The 24319-nt window shown below is 44.1% G+C and overlaps 2 protein-coding genes across 5 annotated transcripts in view; both read left to right on the top strand.

Moving 5' to 3' along the window:
• Positions 1-3: 3 nt before the first annotated feature.
• Positions 4-9555, top strand: svopl (SVOP-like). Of its 4 annotated transcripts, none has more exons than XM_023969294.2 (16): positions 4-144; positions 1272-1493; positions 1604-1695; positions 1811-1909; positions 2013-2084; positions 2212-2336; positions 2460-2523; positions 2617-2742; positions 2948-3076; positions 3162-3235; positions 3446-3645; positions 8585-8696; positions 8832-8913; positions 9034-9123; positions 9251-9364; positions 9472-9555. In XM_023969294.2, exons 2-16 carry the CDS (start codon positions 1277-1279, stop codon positions 9481-9483), a joined length of 1608 nt encoding a protein of 535 aa, XP_023825062.1. In that variant the 5' UTR covers positions 4-144; positions 1272-1276; the 3' UTR covers positions 9484-9555. The 4 variants fall into 4 exon arrangements, with proteins under 4 accessions (XP_023825062.1, XP_023825060.1, XP_023825061.1 ...); XM_023969292.2 differs by having other exon boundaries at positions 1265-1493; XM_023969293.2 differs by lacking the exon at positions 4-144 and adding an exon at positions 393-551.
• Positions 9556-10489: 934 nt separating this feature from the next.
• LOC111951310 (protein-methionine sulfoxide oxidase mical3b-like) overlaps positions 10490-24319 on the top strand; it is a 47765-nt gene continuing 33935 nt past the window's right edge. The window contains exons 1-18 of the mRNA XM_023969368.2: positions 10490-10786; positions 11844-12223; positions 12651-12858; positions 13020-13136; positions 13302-13403; positions 13590-13846; positions 14457-14714; positions 14867-14982; positions 15245-15371; positions 15467-15560; positions 15661-15808; positions 16283-16479; positions 16747-16847; positions 16942-17046; positions 17225-17359; positions 17855-17956; positions 18190-18276; positions 19919-20032. Coding sequence (XP_023825136.1) covers positions 11879-12223; positions 12651-12858; positions 13020-13136; positions 13302-13403; positions 13590-13846; positions 14457-14714; positions 14867-14982; positions 15245-15371; positions 15467-15560; positions 15661-15808; positions 16283-16479; positions 16747-16847; positions 16942-17046; positions 17225-17359; positions 17855-17956; positions 18190-18276; positions 19919-20032 — 2613 coding nt within the window. The 5' untranslated portion in view covers positions 10490-10786; positions 11844-11878. The remainder of the gene's footprint in view (positions 10787-11843; positions 12224-12650; positions 12859-13019; positions 13137-13301; positions 13404-13589; positions 13847-14456; positions 14715-14866; positions 14983-15244; positions 15372-15466; positions 15561-15660; positions 15809-16282; positions 16480-16746; positions 16848-16941; positions 17047-17224; positions 17360-17854; positions 17957-18189; positions 18277-19918; positions 20033-24319) is intronic.

Genomic DNA, 24319 nt, shown 5'->3' with positions numbered 1-24319 from the left:
AGACGGAGAGAAACAACAGGATAAACCTGACTGAATAATGCCTCAAAACTAWTGTCAACCCATAATCTGCAACCCAACCTCTCCCCTGTAGCTTTGATCTCACCAACACACACCGGCAGATATCTATCTCCTCAACAATACCAGGTAGGCTAAGATATATTAATRTCCAGGCAAGTAGTAATTCTCATTGGGTAGTCCTGTTTGAATATAATTKATCGTGGACAGAAAAGGAAGTGGCAGACTTTCGCGATCATTTTACTTATGGGAAACCGAGATTGGTTTGAATAGGGTTGTTTATTAACTTTTACAATATTTGAATACTAATTAGCATATGTAGTTACAGACGTTGTTAGGCGGAACCTGAAAACGTGTCGCCTGATTTTTTTTGGGGTGTTGTCATCAACTTCCTGATTTACCTGTCCCAAGGTGGGCAGAACTGGCCGAGTTTCTGCGTTGAAATTGATTCTCAAGATGGCCAATATATGAAAAGTTATTCATCAGGACAAAGATAGCCTTCTTCAATAAAGTTGCGAATTCATCACAAAGAGCAGGTAACAGTGATTCCCCGCAGTGGTGTGATTTACCGCATAGTTTACTTTGTGCATTATTATTTGATGTGCGGTTAACTTCGCATAATAAGTCTATGCGCTGCTCAATGTATGGTAACGTGTATGATAACGTTCAGTAGATTTATTTTTTWAATTGAAAACTTTGCGGAATATTTGTAGTTGTGGGTTTATTTTAGCCTTTCTAAACGTTATTACAGAGTGTCGGGATTGTAGTTAACATKGAGTCAGCTGTGGTCCATTATGTTCAACTGAGAATCCAAGAGAGGGTAGCTGTAAACCCGCTTGGGCCCCCTTGTGTTCTTGAGAGCTAGTTGACAGGTAGACTTAATGTTGTTGGTTATGTTAAATTATGGCCAGGTGACGATATTATATGTTGTGGTAGGTTTTTGGCAGGACATCTTATCTGTAATAATATTAAAGGGACAATTTGCGATTTCTACTAATATTTTTGCACTTTAAAACGAATTGATTCTTAAAGAATATAACTTTGACATGCTTCATGAGCTAAATTCAACTGACCCCCTCAGAACTCAAAATACGTTTMTTTTACTCTGTTGTTTGTAAACAATGTAATTGTAAACAAACTGTATAGCCTCAAAACATTATTAAAGCTATAATTTTGATCTCTTGGGTCCTTGCATCCATAGCTCTGTCTGTGCATAAGATATTATATTAATAGTATGGTAATGGTTTAGACTGCAGTGTCTATGGGCAGTGTAGGGAGAACGAGGAGGTCCTCCATGAAGACTCAGCTGGTTAGTGCCATCCAGCTAGAGGAAGTGGAGATGGAGATCAATAACCATCACCAAGAGGTCAACAGCCCTTACCAAGAGGTCAACAGCCCTTACCAAGAGGTCAACAGCCCTTACCAAGAGGTCAACAGCCCTTACCAAGAGGTCAACAACCCACACCAAGAGGTCAAAGGTGAGCGCGGCTCATAAACCACCCAGTGGGTAGAGTGTTTGGTCATGTGCTGGGAAGGGATAATGTGGGGGTGAAGTGTGTGGGATTTGAACTTTGACGTTGTGTTTCAGAGCCGCAGACGTACAGTGTGGAGGAAGCGGTGGAGACCATCGGCTTTGGTCGCTTCCATGTTCTGTTGTTCATCATCATGGGCAGTGCCAGCGTGAGTGTCCGTGTGTGTGTCTAGCTGTCTGTCTATTTGTCTGTCAGTATGTAAGTGAAAAGACTCTTGAKAAAGGATGTGCACAAGCATATAAGCGTGCATGTATTTATTGTAGATAGCGGAGGCCATGGAGATCATGTTGCTGGCCGTGGTGTCTCCTGAGATCCGCTGTGAATGGCATCTGGAYGACTGGGAGGTGGCTCTGGTCTCCACGGTGAGGAAATACACCAATGAGCATGCAGCTACGTTTAAATATGTGGTAGTACCTATTAAACATGTATATGATATAACTTCCTGTCTGTCTGTCTCTGTCTCAGATGGTGTTTGCAGGGTTCATGGTGTGTGGAGTGCTGAGTGGATACGTGGCCGATAGATATGGACGCTGGAAAGTATGTCCCCTTACAGGTTTATGTGATGAACTRAAGATGAAATCTTCCGGAATTGTTTTTATCGGTTTTAACAGGCTGTGTCGGAATGAATGTGTAGATGTGTCTGACAGTCTATCAATCTATCTAGGTGGTGTTTGGGGGTTCTTTGTGGGCAGCGTATTTCTCCCTGCTCACCTCCTTCTCTCCATCCTACGGATGGTTCATCTTCCTTCGCCTAATGGTGGGCTGTGGCGTGGCCGGGTGCTCCCAGGGGTAAGACTGACACACACACACACATCAACACACACACACACACACACAGAGGCACACACACAGACACACCTAGTTCCCTGTTCTGTGACACATTGTTACTGATGTCACTCTCCTTTCTCCTAGGTTTGTCCTAAAGACCGAGTTTATCCCTGCTAGCTACAGATCCTACCTGCTACCTCTCGCCTCAGTAAGTCACCATAGCCTCACTTAGCCATCATCATCATCATCATCATCATCATCATCACAGTTGTTTCAGCTTTAGTTTTGTCTTCCCCTTTAGATCTTCTGGATGGTCGGCTCCATGCTCATCATCGTGCTGGGTATGACTGTGGTTCCAACGCTGGGCTGGCGTTGGATGATCCGCCTGTCCGTCATCCCCAGTGTCATCCTCCTCCTTCTCTTTCAGGTAGGAGTCCCGCCTCCTCTGAGTCTCAGCAGCATCTCTCTTTGACACGCCCCTCACTCTCTGACCCTCTCTTTCCCTACTCCTTCTCTATCCCCTCCACCCCCCTTCTCTCCCCATGACTCCCCAACTTCAGAATAGTGTTGAGACTAGCCTCTCTGACACTCTCTTCCTGGTTAACTTTCCTGGCGTTCCCATGTGTCTGTAGCTTATCCCGGAGTCGGCTCGCTACAACGTGTCAGCAGGGAATGTGCAGGCTGCCGTGGAAACACTCCAGCGTATCGCCAGGATGAACAGGGCCTCCATGCCACCAGGGAGGCTCGTGGAACCTGTGGTGGTGAGTTGTGTGTGTGTGTGCGTGTGTGTGTGTGTATGTGTGTGTGTGTGTGTTTATTGATGTCTCTGTGGTGTATGTGTTTCAGAAAGACAGGGGCAGTTGGCGCCTCCTGGTCAGTCCAGCATTCAGGAGGACCTCCCTACTACTGTGGTACTCATGGTAATGCCCCATACACTTTTCCTTCTCCTCCTACTCTTCCAACCTAAGTTGGTATTTGAGTGTGTGAGGACGGCGTGGTGTGGAAGGGTGTATGACATTCTATTTTTCAACATCTATACGTGTGCTCTAGGTTTGTCCTTTTCTTACTGCAGCTCTGCGCTGTGAAGCTTCTCTGTGTGTGTGGTTGTTTATTTATTTATGTGTGTCTAGGTTTGTGGCGTCCTTCTCCTACTATGGCTCTGTGTTGAGCAGCTCTGAGCTGCTGGAGAAGACCCTGCTGTGTGTGACGGACGCTGACGCAGAGCACCAGCAGAAACACAGCCACCCAGAGGACGGGCTGTGCTACTGCATCCCCTTCGGCTTTAGCGACTACCAGACCCTCCTCATCAGCTGTCTAGGGGAGGTTGCCCGTGAGTGAGGGTTGGAGGTGGAGAACTATGGTGGTTGTGTAACACATGTCCAGTGAAGACAAGAAGAATGGTCTCGGTACCAGTGTAACAGATCGTTCTTAGTAACTCTCTTGCGTTGTTTAAAAAAAGTAATACCCAGCCAGCGGTCCAGTTGCTCTTACAGCAATAACATACTATTAGAGCATGCTAGCTAACTCGCTCTTACAGCAATAACATCTATTAGAGCATGCTAGCTAACTCGCGCTTAAAGCATACTATTAGAGCATGCTAGCTAACTCGCTCTTACAGCAATAACATACTATTAGAGCATGCTAGCTAACTCGCTCTTACAGCAGTAACATACTATTAGAGCATGCTAGCTAACTCGCTCTTACAGCAATAACATACTATTAGAGCATGCTAGCTAACTCGCTCTTACAGCAGTAACATACTATTAGAGCATGCTAGCTAATCGCTCTTACAGCAATACATACATATTAGAGCATGCTAGCTAACTCGCTCTTACAGCAGTAACATACAATTAGAGCATGCTAGCTAAATCGCTCTTACAGCATAACATACAATTAGAGCATGCTAGCTAACTCGCTCTTACAGCAATAACATACTATTAGAGCATGCTAGCTAACTCGCTCTTACAGCAATAACATACTATTGGAGCATGCTAGCTAACTCGCTCTTAACAGATAACATACTATTAGAGCATGCTAGCTAACTCGCTCTTACAGCATAACTACAATTAGATCATGCTAGCTAACTCTCACAGCAATAACATACTATTAGAGCATGCTAGCTAACTCTCTCTTAAAGCAATAACATACTATTAAAGTCATGCTAGCTAATCGCGCTTACAGCAATAACATACTATTAGCAGCATGCTAACTCTGCTCTTACAGCAATAACATACTATTAGAGCATGCTAGCTAACTCGCTCTTACAGCAATAACATGCAATTAGAGCATGCTAGCTAACTCGCTCTTACAGCAATAACATGAATTAGAGTATGCTAGCTAACTCGCTCTTACAGCAATAACATGCAATTAGAGCATGCTAGCTAACTCGCTCTTACAGCAATAACATACTATTAGAGCATGCTAGCTAACTCGCTCTCACAGCAATAACATACTATTAGAGCATGCTAGCTAACTCGCTCTTACGCAATAACATACAATTAGAGCATGCTAGCTAACTCGCTCTTACAGCAGTAACATACTATTAGAGCATGCTAGGTAACTCGCTATTGAACAGCAATAACATACAAAAGCACATCCCAGGATGCCCCAAATATCTAACAGGCACTATATATACAGTTGAAGTCGGAAGTTTACAAAAGGTTGGAGTCATTAAAACTCGTTTTTCACACACTCCACAACTTTCTAGTTTTGGCAAGTCGGTTAGCACATCTACTTTGTGCATGACACAAGTAATTTTTCCAACTATTGTTTACAGACAGATTATTTAACTTATAATTCACTGTATCACAATTCTGTGGCTCATACGTTAACATACACTAAGTTGACTGTGCTTTAAACAGCTTGGAAAATTCCAGAAAATGATGTCATGGCTTTAGAAGCTTCTGATATGCTAATTGACATAATTTGAGTCAATTGAAGGTGTACCTGTGGATGTATTTCAAGGCCTACCTTCAAACTCAGTGCCTCTTTGCTTGACATCATGGGATCAAAGGAAATCAGCAAGACTTCAGAAAAAAAATCATAGACCTCAAGTCTGGTTCATCCTTGGGTGCAATTTCCAAACGCCGAATCATGGGAAAATCAAAGGAAATCAGCCAAGACTTCAGAAAAAAAATCATAGACCTCCACAAGTCTGGTTCATCCTTGGGTGCAATTTCCAAACGCCAGAAGGTACCACGTTCATCTGTACAAACAATAGTATGCAAGTATAAACACAGTGGGACACGCAGCCGTCATACCGCTCAGGAAGGAAACGCGTTCTGTCTCGTAGAGATGAAACATACTTTTGTGCGAAAAGTGCAAATCAATCCCAGAACAACAGCAAAGGACCTTGTGAAGATGCTGGAGGAAACAGGTACAAAGTATCTATATCCACAGTAAAATGAGTCTTATATCGACATAACCTGAAAGGCCGCTCAGCAAGGAAGAAGCCACTGCTCCAAAACTGTCATAAAAAGCCAGACTACGGTTTTCAACTGCACATGGGGACAAAGATTGTACTTTTTGGAGAAATGTCCTCTGGTCTGATGAAACAAAAATAGAACTGTTTGGCCATAATGACCATTGTCATGTTTTGAGGAAAAATGGGAAAAATGCTTGCAAGCCGAAGAACACCATTCCAACCGTGAAGCACGGGGGTGGCAGCATCATGTTGTGGGGGGTGCTTTGCTGCAGGAGGGACTGGTGCACTTCACAAAATAGAAGGCATCATGAGGATGGACAATTATGTGGATATATGAAGCAACATCTCAAGACATAAGTCAGGAAGTTAAAGCTTGGTCACAAATGGGTCTTCAAAATGGACAATGACCAAGCATACTTCCAAAGTTGTGGCAAAATGGCTTAAGGACAACTAAGTTAAGGTATTGGATTGGCCATCACAAATCCTGACCTCAATCCTATAGAACATTTGTGGTAGAACTGAAAAAGTGTGTGCGTTCAAGGAGGCCTACAACCTGACTCAGTTACACCAGCTCTGTCAGGAGGATGGGCCAAAATTCACCAACTTATTGTGGGAAGCTTGTGGAAGGCTAGCCGAAACGTTTGACCCAATGAAACAATTTAAAGGAATGCTACCAAATACTAATTGAGTGTATGTAAACTTCTGACCCACTGGGAATGTGATGAAAGAAATAAAAGCTGAAATAAATATTTCCTATTATTTCTGACATTTGACATTCTTAAAATAAAGTGGTGATCCTAACTGACCTAAGACAGGGCATTTTTAACTAGGATTAAATGTCAGGAATTTTAAAAACTGAGTTTAAATGTATTTGGCTAAGGTGTATGTAACTTCCGACTTCAACTGTATATACAGTGGGGAGAACAAGTATTTGATACACTGCCGATTTTGCAGTTTTCCTACTTACAAAGCATGTAGAGGTCTGTCTTTTATATCATAGGTACACCTTCAACTGTGAGAGACGGAATCTAAAACAAATTGTATGATTTTTAAGTAATTATTTGCAATTTTATTGCATGACATAAGTATTTGATCACCTATCAACAGTAAGAATTCCAGCTCTCACAGACCTGTTAGTTTTTCTTTAAGAAGCCCTCCTGTTTTCCACTCATTACTGTATTAACTGCACCTGTTTGAACTTGTTACCTGTATAAAAGACACCTGTCCACACACTCAATCAACAGACTCCAACCTCTCTCACAATGGCCAAGACCAGAGAGCTGTGTAAGGACATCAGGGATAAAATTGTAGAAGACTTGCACAAGGCTGGGATGGGCTACAGGACAATAGGCAAGCAGCTTGGTGAGAAGGAAACAACTGTTGGGCGCAATTATTAGAAAATGGAAGAAGTTCAAGATGATGGTCAATCACCCTCGGTCTGGGGTCCATGCAAGATCTCACCTCGTGGGGCATCAATGATCATGAGGAAGGTGAGGGATCAGCCCAGAACTACACGGCAGGACCTGGTCAATGACCTGAAGAGAGCTGGGACACAAGTCTCAAAGAAAACATTAGTACACACTACGCCGTCATGGATTAAAATCCTGCAGCGCACGCCAAGGTCCCCCTGCTCAAGCCAGCGCATGTCAGGCCGTCTGAAGTTTGCCAATGACCATCTGGATGATCCAGAGGAGGAATGGGAGAAGGTCATGTGGTCTGATGAGACAAAAAAGAGCTTTTTGGTCTAAACTCCACTCGCCGTGTTGTGGAGGAAGAAGAAGGATGAGTACAAACCCAAGAACACCATCCCAACCGTGAAGCATGGAGGTGAAAACATATTCTTTGGGGTTGCTTTTTTGCAAAGGGGACAGGACGACTGCACCGTATTGAGGGGAGGATGGATGGGGCCATGTATCGCGAGATCTTGGCCAACAACCTCCTTCCCTCAGTAAGAGCATTGAAGATGGGTCTTCCAGCATGACAACGACCCGAACCACACAGAGGGCAACTAAGGAGTGGCTCTGTAAGAAGCATCTCAAGGTCCTGGAGTGGCCTAGCCAGTCTCCAGACCTGAACCCAATAGAAAATCTTTGAAGGGAGCTGAAAGTCGCATTGCCCAGCGACAGCCCCGAAACCTGAAGGATCTGGAGAAGGTCTGTATGGAGGAGTGGGCCAAAATCCCTGCTGCAGTGTGTGCAAACCTGGTCAGAACTACAGGAAACGTATGATCTCTGTAATTGCAACAAAGGTTTCTGTACCAAATATTAAGTTCTGCTTTTCTGATTGTATCAATACTTATGTCATGCATAATTAAATTAATTACTTAAAAATCCTACAATGTGATTTTCTGGATTTTTGTTATAGATTCCGTCTCTCACAGTTGAAGTGTACCTATGATAAAAATTACAGACCTCTACTTGCTTTGYAAGTAGGAAAACCTGCAAAATCGGCAGKGAATCAAATACTTGTTCTCCCTACTGTATATATCACACACACACCAGGACATAGTGAAATCATACGCATTGTAAATATGAAAATAGAACATAGTATTTCAAAACATGACCTACAGCTTGCATGTCAATATCAGACTGGAAGGAATTTACGTTCGCTGTCTCTGCAAGCGTAACCAATGGCATAACACCTTATTGATATGTAAATTCAACCAACCAGTAGAAATACATATTTCTGCAGTGTCAAGTGGAAACCCTGTTACACATGCATGTGTGAGTGTGTGTACAGTTGTGGTCAGATTCACTCGTTTTGTTTTGCTGAATAATCGTACTGTTCGTGTGTACGTCTGATTTGTTTTTGTRCTCGCTCTCTGTCTCTTTGTCTCTGTCTCCAGTCATCCCTCTGAATATATTCCTGTTGAACGTGTTTGGGAGGAAGTGGAGCATGGTTCTGCTGGAGCTCATGGCAGCTCTGTTCTTCATGCTGGTCAACATCTGCTCTACTATGTATGCACTGTAAACACTCGGGGTGGGGGCGTAGTTATTTGACTGTTTTATTTTGTCATCAATTTCAAATACAGTATCAATACTTTTGTTCATCAGATTCTCTCTCTGTCACTCTCTCGCTCTCTCTCTTTCCAGGTTTGGTTTTACCATTTTGTTGTTCTTGATCAGGTCTCTGGTCTCCATGAATTTCAATGTGGTTTATATTTATACTGCGGAGGTATGTGGACACAACTTTTACATTTCATCCGTAGATTTACTGTTAGTGTATAACAATGTATTGTACAGACCTCTCTCGGGTGTATACCCTGTGTGTCTGATGACTCCTTCGGTCTCTCAGGTGTACCCGACTGCAGTGCGTTCTCTCGGGATGGGTTTCTGCACTTCTTTTAGCCGCATCGGAGGCATGATCGCCCCCTTCATAGCACAGGTTTGTGACTGTGTGTTGTTCATGTTGGCTGATGAGTGTGTGTGTTTGTATTCATATGTGAATGTGTGTTACAAGTGTTTATCCTTCAATGTRGGTGTCTATTAATGTTTGACTGTGTGTGTTGTAGGTGTTGATGTCACACTCAGTGATTTTAGCTCTGCTGCCATTTACTGTGGCCTGTGTGCTTTGCGCTGTTGGATCCTTTCTACTGCCTATCGAGACAAAGGGACGAGCACTACTGGTACGACACTSTCTGTGTTATTGTGTGACATTAAGACAATACTCTGTATGTGATATACAAGTCATGTGTTACTTTTTGTCATTCGATTCGCTTTTTTCTCTTCACAGCAAAGTTCCTGACTGTGTGCATGTGATTCTCAACACGTTCATGTCATTGTATATTTACGCATTAAAAGTTGTATGCTTTGACAACTGTCTTTTGTGTTTTAAATGATCTAGATATTGATATTTCAGAAAGTGTGTATGTACACTTGAGTRAAAATAACTTGTCAGGCAGGGGAWTTCAGTCTCACTTCCCATCACTAGATGGTGACATTACCCCGTAGGGAGATGTCGCTGTCATCTATATAAATTATAARACAACGTTCTAATCCAATGGGGTTATGTGAAATCTTAAGCAAACAGTGGGAGACTTGGTTGGGTTTCATTGGAAAGGTTGAGAAGCCCAGTCATGGAGAGGTTAATGTTAAAATTAGACTAACATCACCCACACACCACCCGCAGCTTCATGGGGTGTATGTGTGTGTGTGGTGGGGAGCGGGCATTATACTGAAGTAGTTACTGGGAATATAGTATGGATCAGTGAAGGTGATCAGGTATTAGCTGCAGCGTAAGCCATGGGGTCAGGGGTTAGCCACAGTGTTCAGCCATAGATTCAACCCTGTGTGACTCATTAGGCTTGGGTCTTCAGCTATGGAAAACATGGATCATTTTGGGTTAGCAAAGATTCATATGACCGTAAGTTGAAAATTGTGGGTAGGCCTATAAACGTGTATTTGCTCTGTCATGTGTAGGCACCTCTACACAGACCGAATGTATAACCCAACCTTTCTCTCTGACAGCACTGGAGGGTTTGGGTCTTGGCCATATGCACAAATAGGCCTCTGTCTATGTGTTCTGTCCCCACATACCCACTCTGTTTTTCTGTGGCTATGAGCGGGATCTCTCTCCCTCAGCGCCACGTTCTTACAGAATGATCTCTCTTCTGATCCCTCTCCTCTTTAAGCTTGTTAGATCCCAGTCTGTTTCCCAGGCACACCGTGAGATTAGGTGTGTGTGTGCCCGTGTGTGTGTGCGGGCGTGCCCGTTTGAGTGTGTAGCCTATGTGAACATGCTGTGTGGGAGGAGTCTGTACTTGGCTGTTCCCTGACCTTGGATGAGAAACGTGTCGGTGTGAGAGAGCGAGAAAGACAGACTTGGAGAGTTTGGTATCAACATAATGCACAGCACACCATAAGGAAGGGAGGGGGACAGACCGAGGCAATGGGGGCTGCAGTATAGGCTACTGCAGTGCAGGTTTGTGGGGTGTTATATCTGTGGCTGAAGAGAGATTTGCATTAGGATACTGAGGGACACCTGGCAACCCGTGGCTGAGCTGAGGAGTGACGATGTCTGTACAGGCCAGAMGACAACACGGCATACAGTAAGTCCTACACAGCAGTTTGTGTGTGTTCTTCTGTCAATGTGTGTTTGTGTGYGTGTACTTGAATGTGTTATCTAGAAAGTATTGTGTGGACATAATGGACGGACAATACTGAAAGAATGAAAGTGTGTTGACGTCCAAGGTAATTATGTAGCGTGTCTTAGACACTCATACTATCCATTTTAGATGAGTCTATTACTTATGTAAGGTTGTTTAGTCTTGTGTGGTCATTTGCTGCTGTTTATTTCCCTTTGGGGGATTAGTAGTCTATCAAATGTTCTAATTCAATCTAATAAACTRCTATACTGTACATCTCCCCCTGCTATGCTGACATTGCAGTGTGTGTGGGTGCTGGAGTATGTGTGTGGGTTTCTCTTGGTGCWTGGTGCGGATGGATCCACTATGTATGAGGTGCATTGTGTCCCCAACCCCCCTCACCCCACCCCCCAACTACACACATTCCCTCCCTCTTTCTCTTTGTATTGTCTGGTGACTGCTTTGGTTATTGTCCCAGTGAGATAATGTTGGCTGATTATACCATACAGAATATACTGTATAATGCGCTTTATGTTCACACACCTACGTGCAATGAATATAATGCGATAGCAGGATATAGTACACTTTTCTGAGGGCTTTGATTGTGTGACAATCAGAGTCTCAGCAGCTGATATACTTCATTACCCATAAGCCCAGTGCACAGCATGGAGAGCTGGTTTATCTGGGATCTAACGGTATAAGAACATCTCTGGCCCTACCTCCTAGCAGGGGACCTAACATCTGATATGCAGCCAGCTMAGACCGAGAACACCTTAATCCACACACACACRCACRCACGGCTACTTGCAAACTTAGAAATGTACTTAGATGTTTTATAAGCAATTTATTACGCATGTAGCCTGGTCACATCTGTTTTTGCAAATGCCAACTTCATTGCTGTCATTGGCGTGACAAGGAGTTGGAACGATAACACAAACAGACTGGCTATTAGGCATGGATTCTACATGGGAAGTCAGTGTRGAACACTGGAACGTGGTCTCTGTCTTTTCTCTCTCTCCAGGCAGCCAATGAAAGAGCCCGGAACAGGAAGCTGAGATGGAGTTCTCAGGGTGCCCTGCTGCTGCCGGTGTTGCCGACCAGACCCAGGAGGCGGAGCAGGCGGAGAAGGAGGGCCATGCCCAGGTTCTATTTGATGAGTTTGTCCAGGCGTCCACCTGCAGAACGACACTCCGTGCCTTCAACCTGCTGTGTGAGCACCTTCAGCTCACACACACACACACACAGCCACAAAAATACTCCCCGACGCAGCCGCAGCGGCCTTTCTACCACACCCTCAAAGAACGCCTCAGCTACTGGAAGGCCAACGCACTGTGGGCCAAACTGGACAAACGGGCGGCCCACCACGAGTACGGGAAGGGCCGTGTCTGTGCCAACACAACGGTACTTATTAGTAATTTACTATCTGGTATTTAAAATGTTCAAATACATAGCCCAAAACAAGTACATTTATTTGAGTGTTTGAATGGTTATTTGTCAAAACTAAATAGTCTACCAAATATAATTTTCAAATATAATTTTGTAATGCCTGTGTTAAATGCATGGGAGTTTATTTGAGTCAGTATTTTCAAATACTTTCCAACTGTATTTCCAAATACATTAAAATATTCAACTGCTTGTCTTTTCGATTAAAAGATATCTGAATACTTACATTCAAAGTACGTGAAAGTAATTGAGATATTAGAAATAGTATTTGAACCCAGGTCTGATATGTATAGTATATGGATGGCAAGCGTGTGTGGCTGCACAGCGTGTGTATGTTTAAGTGTGTACGTTTCTAGCTCCTCATCCCAGCTATCCTCTCTCCCAGTGTGTGATCATTGGGGCGGGGCCGTGTGGTCTGCGTACAGCAGTAGAGCTGGGGTTCCTGGGGGCCAGAGTGGTGCTGCTGGAGAAGAGAGATGCCTTCTCCAGGAACAACGTCCTCCACCTCTGGCCTTTCACCATCCATGACCTCAGGGGCCTCGGGGCCAAGAAGTTCTACGGAAAGTTCTGTGCTGGAGCCATTGACCACATCAGTGAGTATGGAATGATCCCTGACCSTTGACCCCTGAGTCTCCATGGTTACAGCTATGGGGCTTCAATGTTCATTAGAGAATCCTCTCTTTAATACCCTATTTCTCTCGCCCTCCCTCCCTCCCTCCCTCCTCTCTCTCGCTCTCCCTCCTTCTCTCTGTAGGTATACGGCAGCTACAGTTGGTGTTATTAAAGGTAGCTCTGTTGTTGGGGGTGGAAGTCCATGTCAACGTAGAGTTCAAGGGACTGGTGGAGCCACCTGCGGACCAGGAGCAACAGAGTAAGACCTGCCGTGTGTGTGTGTGTGTGTGTGTGTGTGTGGTGTTGCGTGCGCCTGTGTGTGTGTGTGTGTGTGTGTGTGTGTGTGTGTGTGTGTGTGTGTGTGTGTGTGTGTGTGTGTGTGGTGTGTTTGGTGTTTGTAATGCCTTGGGTGTGTGTGCCTCAGAGGTAGGCTGGAGGGTGGAGGTGAAACCCAAGTCTCACCCTATTAACCAACTGCAGTGTGATGTGGTGATCGGAGCTGATGGACGACGGAACACACTGCCAGGTAAATCATCTAGTAGCACCTACTGAACTGAAACAGCAACAGATCTCATGCAGCATCAGTCAGACYTCCCATCACTGAAAGAACAGATTTCTTAGTAAATGCCTTTATAGGAAGGGAATTTTTCTAGCCCTCTGATCCCAGACTTCCTGTTTGCCATCACATCCTGTCTCCCATGTGTGCAATCAGGGTTCAGGCGTAAGGAGTTCCGGGGCAAGCTGGCCATTGCCATCACAGCTAACTTCATGAACCGTAACACCACGGCTGAGGCCAAGGTGGAGGAGATCAGTGGAGTGGCCTTCATCTTCAACCAGAGGTTCTTTCAGGAGCTACGGGATGCCACGGGAGTGGACCTGGAGAATATAGTGTACTACAAGGACGACACGCACTACTTTGTGATGACRGCTAAGAAGCAGAGTCTGCTGGAGAAAGGAGTCATTCTGCGGGTAACAGCGCACACAGACGGGCCTCCCGAGTGGCGCAGCGGTCTAAGGCACTGCATCGGGAGACCCATGAGGTGGCGCACAATTGGCCCAGCGCCGTCCGGGTTAGGGGAGGGTTTGGCCGACCGGGATGTCCTTGTCCCATCGCGCGCTAGCGACTCCTTGTGGCRGGCCCGGGCGAATGCACGCTGACTTCGGTCCCMWGTTGTATGGTGTTTCCTCCGACACATTGGTGCGGCTGGCTTCCGGGTTAAGCGCGCAGTGTGTCAAGAAGCAGTGCGGCTTGGCAGGGTTGTGTTTCGGAGGACGCGCGGCTCTCGACCTTCGCCTCTCCCGAGTCCATACGGGAGTTGCAGCGATGGGACAAGACTGTAACTACCAATTGGATATCACAAAATTGGGGAGTAAAATATATATAAAACAACGCACACAGACACATACACACACACATAGTGTATGACACACTGATACAGCTGCATTGACTGTATCATTATTTTGCTCATGTTGGTCTCACTGCTGTGTTACTGCCCTGATTTTGACTGKATAACTGTGTTATTGTTCAAACATTGATTGCATACTATTGTACTGATGTTTACTGTGTCATACCTATCAGGACTATGCAGACACAGAAACACTTCTCTCACGGGGAAACGTGGACCAGAATGCACTGCTGGCCTATGCCCGCGAGGCGGCGGACTTCTCCACCAATMACCAGCTGCCGTCCCTGGACTTTGCCATGAACCACTACGGGCAGCCTGATGTTGCGTTGTTTGACTTCACCTGTATGTACGCGTCAGAGAACGCTGCACTGGTCAGACAGAGACATGGACACCATCTACTGGTCACGCTGGTGGGAGACAGCCTTCTGGAGGTGAGGAGCGAGGGAGAGGAAGAGAGGAGCAGAGTTGAGGGAGAGTAGAATAATGTTAACGTCAGCAATCCTGATGTACTCTGAAAGTAATTCTGTTGTAAGTAGCATATGGTTGTAATGTGTATGTGTCTGCTTGCRTGTGTATGTGTTAGCCATTCTGGCCCATGGGGACAGGTATAGCACGGGGGTTCCTGGCAGCACTGGATTCTGCCTGGATGGTACGGAGCTGGGCTCAAGGCCTCGCCCCCCTGGACTTACTTGCTGAAAGGTGAGATGGCAGGTCTTCAGTTAGGAGAGCACGCGCACCAGCAATCAGGGAATAGGCACACTGTCAAATTACACATTGTAAAACCTATAGACAAACACACACTGCCAAACCCACACAAACATACATGACATGCCAAAATCATTGATGAACACACACAGGCACCTCAGCTATGTAACCAAATTATCATTCACCTGATTCCATAACTAAACAATCCTCTCTCTCTCTCTCCTCTCATTCTCTCTACTCTCTTTCTTTTTTTCAGAGAGAGTCTATATCGCCTCCTTCCTCAGACCACTCCAGAAAATGTCAACAAAAACTTTGGTCAATACACCGTCGACCCAGCTACCCGTTACCCTAACATCAACCCTCAACTCATCACCCCCGCACAGGTATGCACAGGCACACACGCATACACACACACACACAGGTCTGATGATGATGATGATGATGATGATGATGATGATGATGATGACAATCTCTGTAGGTGGGCCATCTAATATACACAGGAGAGAATGGAGGTTCAGGTGTGGTCCAGGAACCGCAACCCCGATCCCCCTTGCCGAAGCTACTACGACAGGGTGAGTCTGACCCTCTGAGTACTGAATGGCTACACTAACATAACTCTAACCAATCGTCAATCTTCACTCATATTTGTTTTCTTCCTCTCTGATTCCCCAGAGTCCTTCTCTCGCTCCAGTAAGCTTTTGTCGTGGTGCCAGCAGCAGACGCAGGGTTACCGTGGCGTTGCTGTGAGCGACCTCACTACTTCCTGGAAGAGTGGCCTAGCTTTGTGCGCCCTCATCCACCGCTACCGACCTGACCTCATGTGAGTCACCTCTGACCTCTAGCCTCACGCTCCTCACAAATCACCTTACCTCATACACCTCATACAGTTCATCCCAAAGGTAGCATTCAGGCGCAATGTAGTTGGACTGGAACGTTACCAATGCCTCACTTCTCAGCCCACCTCTCACCTTTCGAACCTTAGTCTCACTTCCTTTTCACGCAAGCTCAGGTGCGTGTGTGTGTGTGTGTTTGTGTTGTGTGTGAGAGAGGTGAGGCTGATGAGTCAGAAGACCATGGTCCTGATTAGTGCCCTTTTAATTACCTGATTGGATCAGTGCCTCTCTTTGTCCACTTGCTCTGGTGTGTGCGTTTGTAAAGTGTGTCTATTTGCACGCGCGTGTGTGGTGTGACTCTCTTACTTTGACTCTCTCGTCCCATCTCTCTGCAGTGACTTTGACTCTCTCGCCCCAACTCCCTGCGGTGACTTTGACTCTCTCGTCCCATCTCCCTGCAGTGACTTTGCCTCTCTGGGGGAGGATGAGGGGGAGGTGAATATGAGGTTGGGGTTGGAGGTGGCAGAGAAGGAGTTTGGCATCTCTCCTGTGATGACTGTCGAGGAGATGTCGTCTGTCAGTGAAACGGACACTCTCTGTATGGTCATGTACCTCAGCCAGTTTCACCAGCTCTTCAAGGGGGCACTGCCCCCAAGTGGTGAGTTTCTCAACCACAGTAGTCAGCTGTTAATGCTCAATTCTCCTCATCACCCTCTATTCTTATCCTACCCTCTCTTTCCAGAATGTTCAATACTCTCCCTCATCTCCAGCCCTCTCCTTCATAACCAGTTATCTACAATGCCTTACTAAGCAAAAGCAAAGTGGTGAAACTGTTTCTATTCCTATTACCTGTCAGTGGTTGTGAAGGAAAGGAGGTGAGGAATGGCTGTGCGTGACTGTTCTTCTCCTCTTATCTTTTCTGTAGAATCCCAGACTGAGAGCCCAGATGRGAGGGCTGCTGTGATCGGTCCTGCCTCTCTCCTCAGCCGCCTGGGCCACAGCCCATCCCGCAAGCGCAACCCCAAGGTACACACCCCTATTTGTTTATGCAGGGCCTCTGTTTGTCTTTGTATAGGTGCATGTGTGTTTTACATGTATTTGTCTGTGTCCCTCCCATCAGGAGCAGAAGGAAAAGGATGCGGTGGGGAAGAGAAGAAAAACCAGTCGGCCATGTCTGGAGGACGTGAAACAAGATCTCAGATTAAGATCTCAGGACAGTTATGAGGTGAGAGGTGTAACCTGTAGCCCTGGGTTAGGTTACCGAAATTGTAACTGCCGGTAGTTCTGTGACTAAATGAAAGAGATGCAATAATGTAAAGTATTTTAGAAGTTAGAACAGCAATACAACACCTTTGGCCTTAAAGTGACACTGGTCAAACTCTTCACCATTTTGCCTTCCACAGGAACAGGCTGCCCTGTGCTCTGTGGGTGGAGCAAGCCAGAGCAGAGTGCGCTCGATGGCCAATCAGCTGCTGGCCAAGTTTGAGGAGAATGCCCCTTGCCCCTCCTCCACACCAGCTGCAGCTCTACGCAGACAGGTCAGAGGGGATGGAATTCAGAATTCCTAGCTGCTAAGAGTTTTCAGGTGTTTCTACGAGTGGTTTCCCTCGCTCAAAGCGTCAAAGTAAAAAAAAAAAAAAAAAAAACTCTTATTGAAAATCTGTGCTTTTAATCTGAATAAAAGGAACTTCTACAGCACGGTCTGTCATCAATAGCTGTTGCTAGTTTAGATCCTCCAGGTGTGAGCCGACTGACTTCCTCTTGAGGTTTCAGAGGATAAGACAGATTAGCTGCACTGTGATGGGCACTTTGGGTAAGGGCCAATGGGACTCACTGAGCCACGGAGCATTTGGTTGAAGGGAGCAGCTGTGGTTGCAGCAATATGGGTTAAGATGAACCGGTAGTTAGGGTTAACAGTGGTAGCTCTTGGCCTAGGCCCTAGACTCTTAAGGCTGTGGTTGTAGTATGGTATAAAGGTAGCCGTGGCCGTCCCGGCTCCACAGCCCTCAATCCCTCTACTAACTGACCACCAGGGGGACTCCATGCCCACGCTTCCACATCCTCCAACATCCCCTGACCCCCAGGCCCAGCCAGCCCTTGTGGCCTCCGCTGCCACCTGGAAACAGATAAAAATAGTAAGTCCCCCACCTGCTTCACTTGTGGTTCTTAGAGGACTGTAGTTATATAGCTGTATCTCTCTGTGTCACCACATGAGGGTGCATGATGTGTGCTGTGTAGTTCAGTCGCGTGGCATTTTGTCATATAGCCCTTTCTTAGCCTTAGAGTTCCCTAGATATTACAGTATTTCACTATTTCGCTACGTCAACCACCCACTCACATGATGTCGTCTAAACCCATCTACCCCCAGAAGAAGCGCACGCAGCAGCAGGAGCAGATGAGTTTCAAGTACAAGGAAAAGGTCAAGTGTCACACTCTACCCAGCAGGGGGGAGCAGGTAGGCCACCCCAGAGGATTCTGGGTGATGTAGTTGTGTGTAGACCAGRTGGCATGTAGACTAGTAATGATGTCCCATGCCACCCATAAATGTTCATAGACTCCCCAAGTTCCCAGTAGCCATCTGTAGACTRATGTGTGTCATTGGTGTGATGACTTTTRAGGTCTCTTCTCGGCTACATCAGTGGTTCCCTGATATATCTTCAGGACAGAAGAGACCAACTGTCAGAATTGTCTTTCGACAGGTGGCGTCAATCCTACGCGACTCGCAGTCCGTCAACCAACAGACGAATGTTGCGCTATCTGGCKTAAGACAATGAATTGTTCTAGCAGTGTAGTGGAAACAATACACTGAGAGAACATATCAAATCCACGTTTAGATCTCGACAGAGACATGGTGAACGTTGGCAGTAAGCGTTGACAACGGTCTAAGCTTTAATCATACCCCTAGGGTGGACTTACCCCATTCATAGACACTAACTACCTTTAGCGCCAATTGACGATAGCATAGCCCCAAGGCTTGCGCTWAACATTAACACGCATCGCTTGCGGTACGGTTTTGGAAACATGTGAAACCCGTCTTTCATATAAGCAATAAATCATTTTCAAAAATCACCATGTTAAATTACTAACACGCCTTTTAGGGTTCGTGTTCTCACACAGCCATTTCCATGTTGCAGTGTCTGTTTGTGGAAAACAGARCGGACTACCTGAGCTAATTAACTATCCGTGTCTCCGTACACCTCTGTGTAAACTGAAGACAGACGCCACAAATGTGTTGTCRCTGAAAARTGCAGTCGGCTGCAACTGGATTTTGTATTTGTGAAATGATTTTGATGTGATATGAAAGGGATTTGTGTTTCTAGAACTATACCGCAATTGGGAATTGATTCACATTTAGATGGATTATTTGGCTGTTTTGGCTTCCAGAACCAATTCAACCTTTAAACAGAACATGTAAGATCCTTGGACTATAAGGAGTAACGTTAGGCTCCATTAGTCCATTACTGGGCTAGTGTGGATCATAAGTGGGCTACAACTTGACCCCTAGTCATTGAGTTCAATCTATGGGCCTCGGGGCAGTGTCAGAGGGCTAAATGATACTGTAAATCATATTAACATCTGTTGTTTCAGAGAARGAGGATTAAACTGGACTGAACTGGAGTCAGAGTACATCTTGTTTGGTCTTTAAGAAAGTATATTTGTATAATTTACCGCAGGGCATGTGGCATGTGACAACACTGCAACTGAAATGTTCCTTTTTAAGATTTAAAAAATCAGAGGCCTGTGAAGGGTTTTTGTTAATGTTTGCAYAGGCTTCTTTTCTCGGACTCCTCTCTGATTGGCCTACAAATTCAGGTTTATTGGTGTGAGATAAGGGCCTAGTGATAACATSTATATTTATTATTTTGGACAATGATTACACTGCAACAGAAAGAGGGTTAAATGAGTATAATGATTGAATCCAATAGGGGTTTGATACTTCTAGCTTTGTGGTCCATTTCCACATCCATAGCACCACATCAAAACACTCTGTTTATGGCTCCGATTGTGTCATCCCTAGTGAGTGTGTCTGTGTGTGTTTACTGTTTGTTCTGTCCTTCGTCTTCATCCTGTCTGTCTTTTCTCCTGTTGTCTTTTAGAAATACGTTCAGATGTACACAGGGGGAGTGAGCTCATTGGCTGAACAGATATCCAATCAGCTTCAAAGTCAGGAGTCACCTTCACCCCAGCACACTCCTGATAGGAARGAAACGGTAAGAATTGATTTGAATGAGTCGACTCACCCATACTAATACTGTCGATGGGCCGAAACTCATTCAGCATTGGATTACACCCTATCTAGGCTTGTTCTGAAGTAGGTMATTTCCATGTACAARTACCCATGAGCACCAACATGTGAAGTTCATAGGAGCATGTCAAATTGGATGCCAAATGAAAGATAGGAGTACATTTTTWATTTTTTTATTTAGGCATATATCAATTTTTCAAACATTTTCCATCCCAAAAAATGTGAATAAATAAAGGCTTTGATTTCTGGACAAACAGATGGGAAAAGRGGTCTTTAGAAAACATCTACCAGAAAAAGTCTTAAATGTATTATAAATGTATCAAAACACAATAATGTTGAAGTAAAGACCGCTGCCAACTAATATCAACACTTAAATTTAGTTTTGGAGAAATGTCTGTAAGTTTAAGAAACATTGCCTTGTACTGTGAAATTCTGTACCAAAAACCCACATATCTTGAAGATATTTTCTAATGTCTCTCCCTCATGAGGAGGGAGGATAATGAAAGTTCACAGAAGTAACAAGTAAAGGTATACCTATCAATTAGTTATAGTGTTTTTACCAGTGGTGTCAAATATTTAAGTAGAAATACTTTAAAGTACTACTTAAGTCATTTTGGGAGGTATCTGTACGTTACTTTACTATTTATATTTTTGAAAACTTTTACTTCACTTCATTCCTAAAGAAAAATATGTACTTTTACTTCATACATTTTTCCTGAAACCCAAAAGTACTTGTTACATTTTGAATACTTAGCAGRACAGTACAATGGTCCAATTCACACACTTATCAATAGAACATCTCTGTCAGACCCTACGCTCCTGATGCTGTGGGCTAAACAACAAATGGCTTTCATTGGTAAATCATGACTATGTGGAGTTTGCCCCCTGCTAAATAAAATGTGTGCATCTGGTTTTGCTTAATATAAGGTAATTTTGAATGATTTAATAGCTTTTTACTCTTTGACTTTTGAAACTTAAGTATATTTAAAAACAAATACTTTAGACTTTCACTCAAGTAGAATTTACACTGGGTGGACTTTCACTTAAGTAATTTATTTTAAATTCAAGTATGATAATTGGTTACCTTTTTCCACCACTCGTTTTAATGATTATCAATTCGTATCAGTAAATCAATCAGTAAATCAAATCGGTAAACGGAATTTCCGAAAAATCGGTAACGTGATGTTTTCTGCAATTGAGTTGCTACAATGGGAATCCATAGTGGTCACAAACACAGTTGAGTTCACATTTACATTTGAGTCATTTAGCCAGACACTCTTATCCAGAGCGACTTAAAGGAGCAATTAGGGTTAAGTGCCTTGTCTCAAGGGCACATTGGCAGATGTTTCGCCTAGCAGTCTCGGGAATTCGAACCAACGACCTTTTGGTTACTGGTCCGGCTCTCTTAATAACTGGCTACCTACAGCCCACAAGTTTGCACAGTAAACGTACAATACAGCACAGTAAGAGTACAGGAAAGTAAAGTATGGTAACAGTAAGAAAAGTAGTGTATAGTTCTGTACTGTACGGTTAGAGTTCAGTACAGTACACAGTATGTATTTGGTATTTTATTAGGATCCCCATTAGCTTTTCCGAAAGAAGCAGCTACTCTTCTGGGGTCACAAAAACATGAAACATTACATAATACAGAACATTAATAGACAAGAACAGCTCAAGGACAGAACTACATCAATTTAAAAATGGCACACGTAGCCTACATATCAATACATATACACAAACTATCTAGGTCAAATAGGGGAGAGGTGTTGTGAGGTGTTGCTTTATCTGTTTTTTWWWAAACCAGGTTTGCCGTTCATTTGAGCAATATGAGATGGAAGGGCGTTCCATGCAATAATGGCTCTATATAATAGTGTACGCTTTCTTGAATTTGTTCTGGATTTGGGGACTGTGAAAAGACCCCTGGTGGCATGTCTGGTGGGGTAAGTGTGTGTGTGTCAGAGCTCTGTGTAAGTTGACTATGCAAACAATTTGGGATTTTCTCAACACATTGTTTCTTATAAAAAGAAGAAGTGATGCAGTCAGTCTCCTCAACGTTTAGCTAAGAGAGACTGGCATGCATAGTATTTATATTAGCGCTCTGATTACAATGAAGAGCAAGACTTGCATCTCTGTTCTGGGCCAGCTGCAGCTTAACTATGTCTTTCTTTGCAGCACTCGACCACAGGACTGTACAATAATCAAGATAAGACAAAACTAGACCTGGCAGGACTTGCTTTGTGGAGTGTGGTGTCAAAAAAGCAGAGCATATCTTTATTATGGACAGACCTTTCCCCATCTCTAAGAGCACACTAGAGTTGAGTACACTATAATGTACTSTATTGTACTGTACTATAATGTACTCTATTGTACTGTACTGAACTCTACTGTGCTCTACTGGGCTGTGCTTTGATATCCAAACAGACGTCGATGATTGGTTCAAATTTGGTCGGGTTCAGACCCACCAAATTTGGTCTTGTTTKGGGGCAGCGCTCATTAAAATAATATAATAATACCCAAATATCTCAAGGAGGATATTGCATATTTATTACTCCATGACATTCGGGTGTACTCTGTATTGATTGCACACGCTTGAGCGTTTTTTTATGGGCCTAAWAATAAAGCCAATTTAAACAGTAAAAATGTATTGGCTTTTAATGCGGTATTAACAGAAACAGTTATGGTATTTTCATCTGATTGTCAAACAAACCACTTCAAAAAGTAGTCTACCTGTGCATGTTCCTCCACTCCAAAATAATTCCAGCATCCAAACTGCATGTATAGGCCTACTCGCGCCATTTGATGATTAAATGATAATGCCCGAGAAACCGGTGTTTGGAGGATATATTGGCACGTGTGTTGTTACCGCAAACCGTGCCAATATATCCTCCAAACACCGGCTTCGAGGGCATTATCACTTTTATACAACGGGTTACGTATTCATATAATGATTTACATATTTTAATTAAAAAACGTTATTTTGATGAATTTATTCATACCATGTCATCATTCCACAAGATAGAGTCCCGAAACAAATCTAAGGGTGCTACCCAAGCAGGCTGGTCTATTGGTTCGGTTGCCAGTCTTTTTGTTCTGTATCTACGGACGCGACCCAGTCGTTCGTTCTAAATGTTTCATTGCCATACTGTCTGGCAACGTTCTTATCCCTTGCTTGCTAGCTAGCCAACTACGGCTAACTTACAGTCACGTCAAACAGTGCAGCCAGACAGAATAACAGTAGCTGCATTTGTTTAAGCTGTTTTCTAGTGACATTTATTTGGATTTCGCCTGGCATAGAAAATGTGCTCTCTCGTTAGGACACGGTTCAGAGGAGCTAGCCAACAACACAGCCAACACAATAACTTCAAACTGACGCTGGAAAGACTGAAAACTAGCTGCACTTCGTTTCGTTTGACCTTTTTTCAATTGACATTTCTTTGTATATATCCATAAAAATGATGCCAGCTGATTCATGATTTCGACTGGCTGAGAAACGCTGCCTGCCTCTCTCTCTCGTCCCGACTGCTGGAGATCTAATTTGAATATTGAAACAATGTTGCAAATGTCAGAGAGACAGACAGCAAGGTTTATACAAATATCCTCTGTTAAAAACTAAATGTAGTCGAAAAGAAATGTGAGATCATGTCTAGATGCTTTTTATAGTAGAGATCAAGATTTTAATTTCCCTGCTTGGGTTGACGAGACAGTGATCTGGCAATCAAATAGAAGAGTAAATAGTCATTTAAATAGTAATTTATGAAATTACATAGATTTAGCCGGTGGTAATTTGTGGATTATAAACTGGGTGGTTCGAGCCCTGAATGCTAATTGGCTGAAAGCCGTGGTATATCAGACAGGATACCATGGGTATGACAAAATATTTATTTTAACTGCTCTAATTGTGTTGGTGACCAGTTTATAATAGCAGTAACGCATCTCAATGGTTTGCGATATATGGCCAATATACCACGGCTAAGGGCTGTGTCCTCCAGTGTTGCGTCGTGCATAAGAACAGCGGAAACCGGAGGGYGTATTATCATTAACATCAAATAGGCTGACCCGTAGCCAGTCTGTAGTGGTAAAAAAAAAAATAGGTGAGTAAATTCTGATTGCAGGTGTTGTGCTGAAAATCCCCCCCTTCGCGTGAACGCGCACACACTCCATTCTTCATTGCTGTGACTTGCTTGCTATTTGAGATTTCTGCTCTTCACTCTGTTGTCAGTTCAGCCTACTGATTTTAGTAGCAGAAATAATT

This window comes from Salvelinus sp. IW2-2015, linkage group LG24 (assembly GCF_002910315.2).
Source record: "Salvelinus sp. IW2-2015 linkage group LG24, ASM291031v2, whole genome shotgun sequence".
NCBI lineage: Eukaryota > Metazoa > Chordata > Actinopteri > Salmoniformes > Salmonidae > Salvelinus > Salvelinus sp. IW2-2015.
The sequence above is the reverse complement of the archived record's forward strand: the minus strand, read 5'-3'. Positions and strand labels throughout refer to the sequence as shown.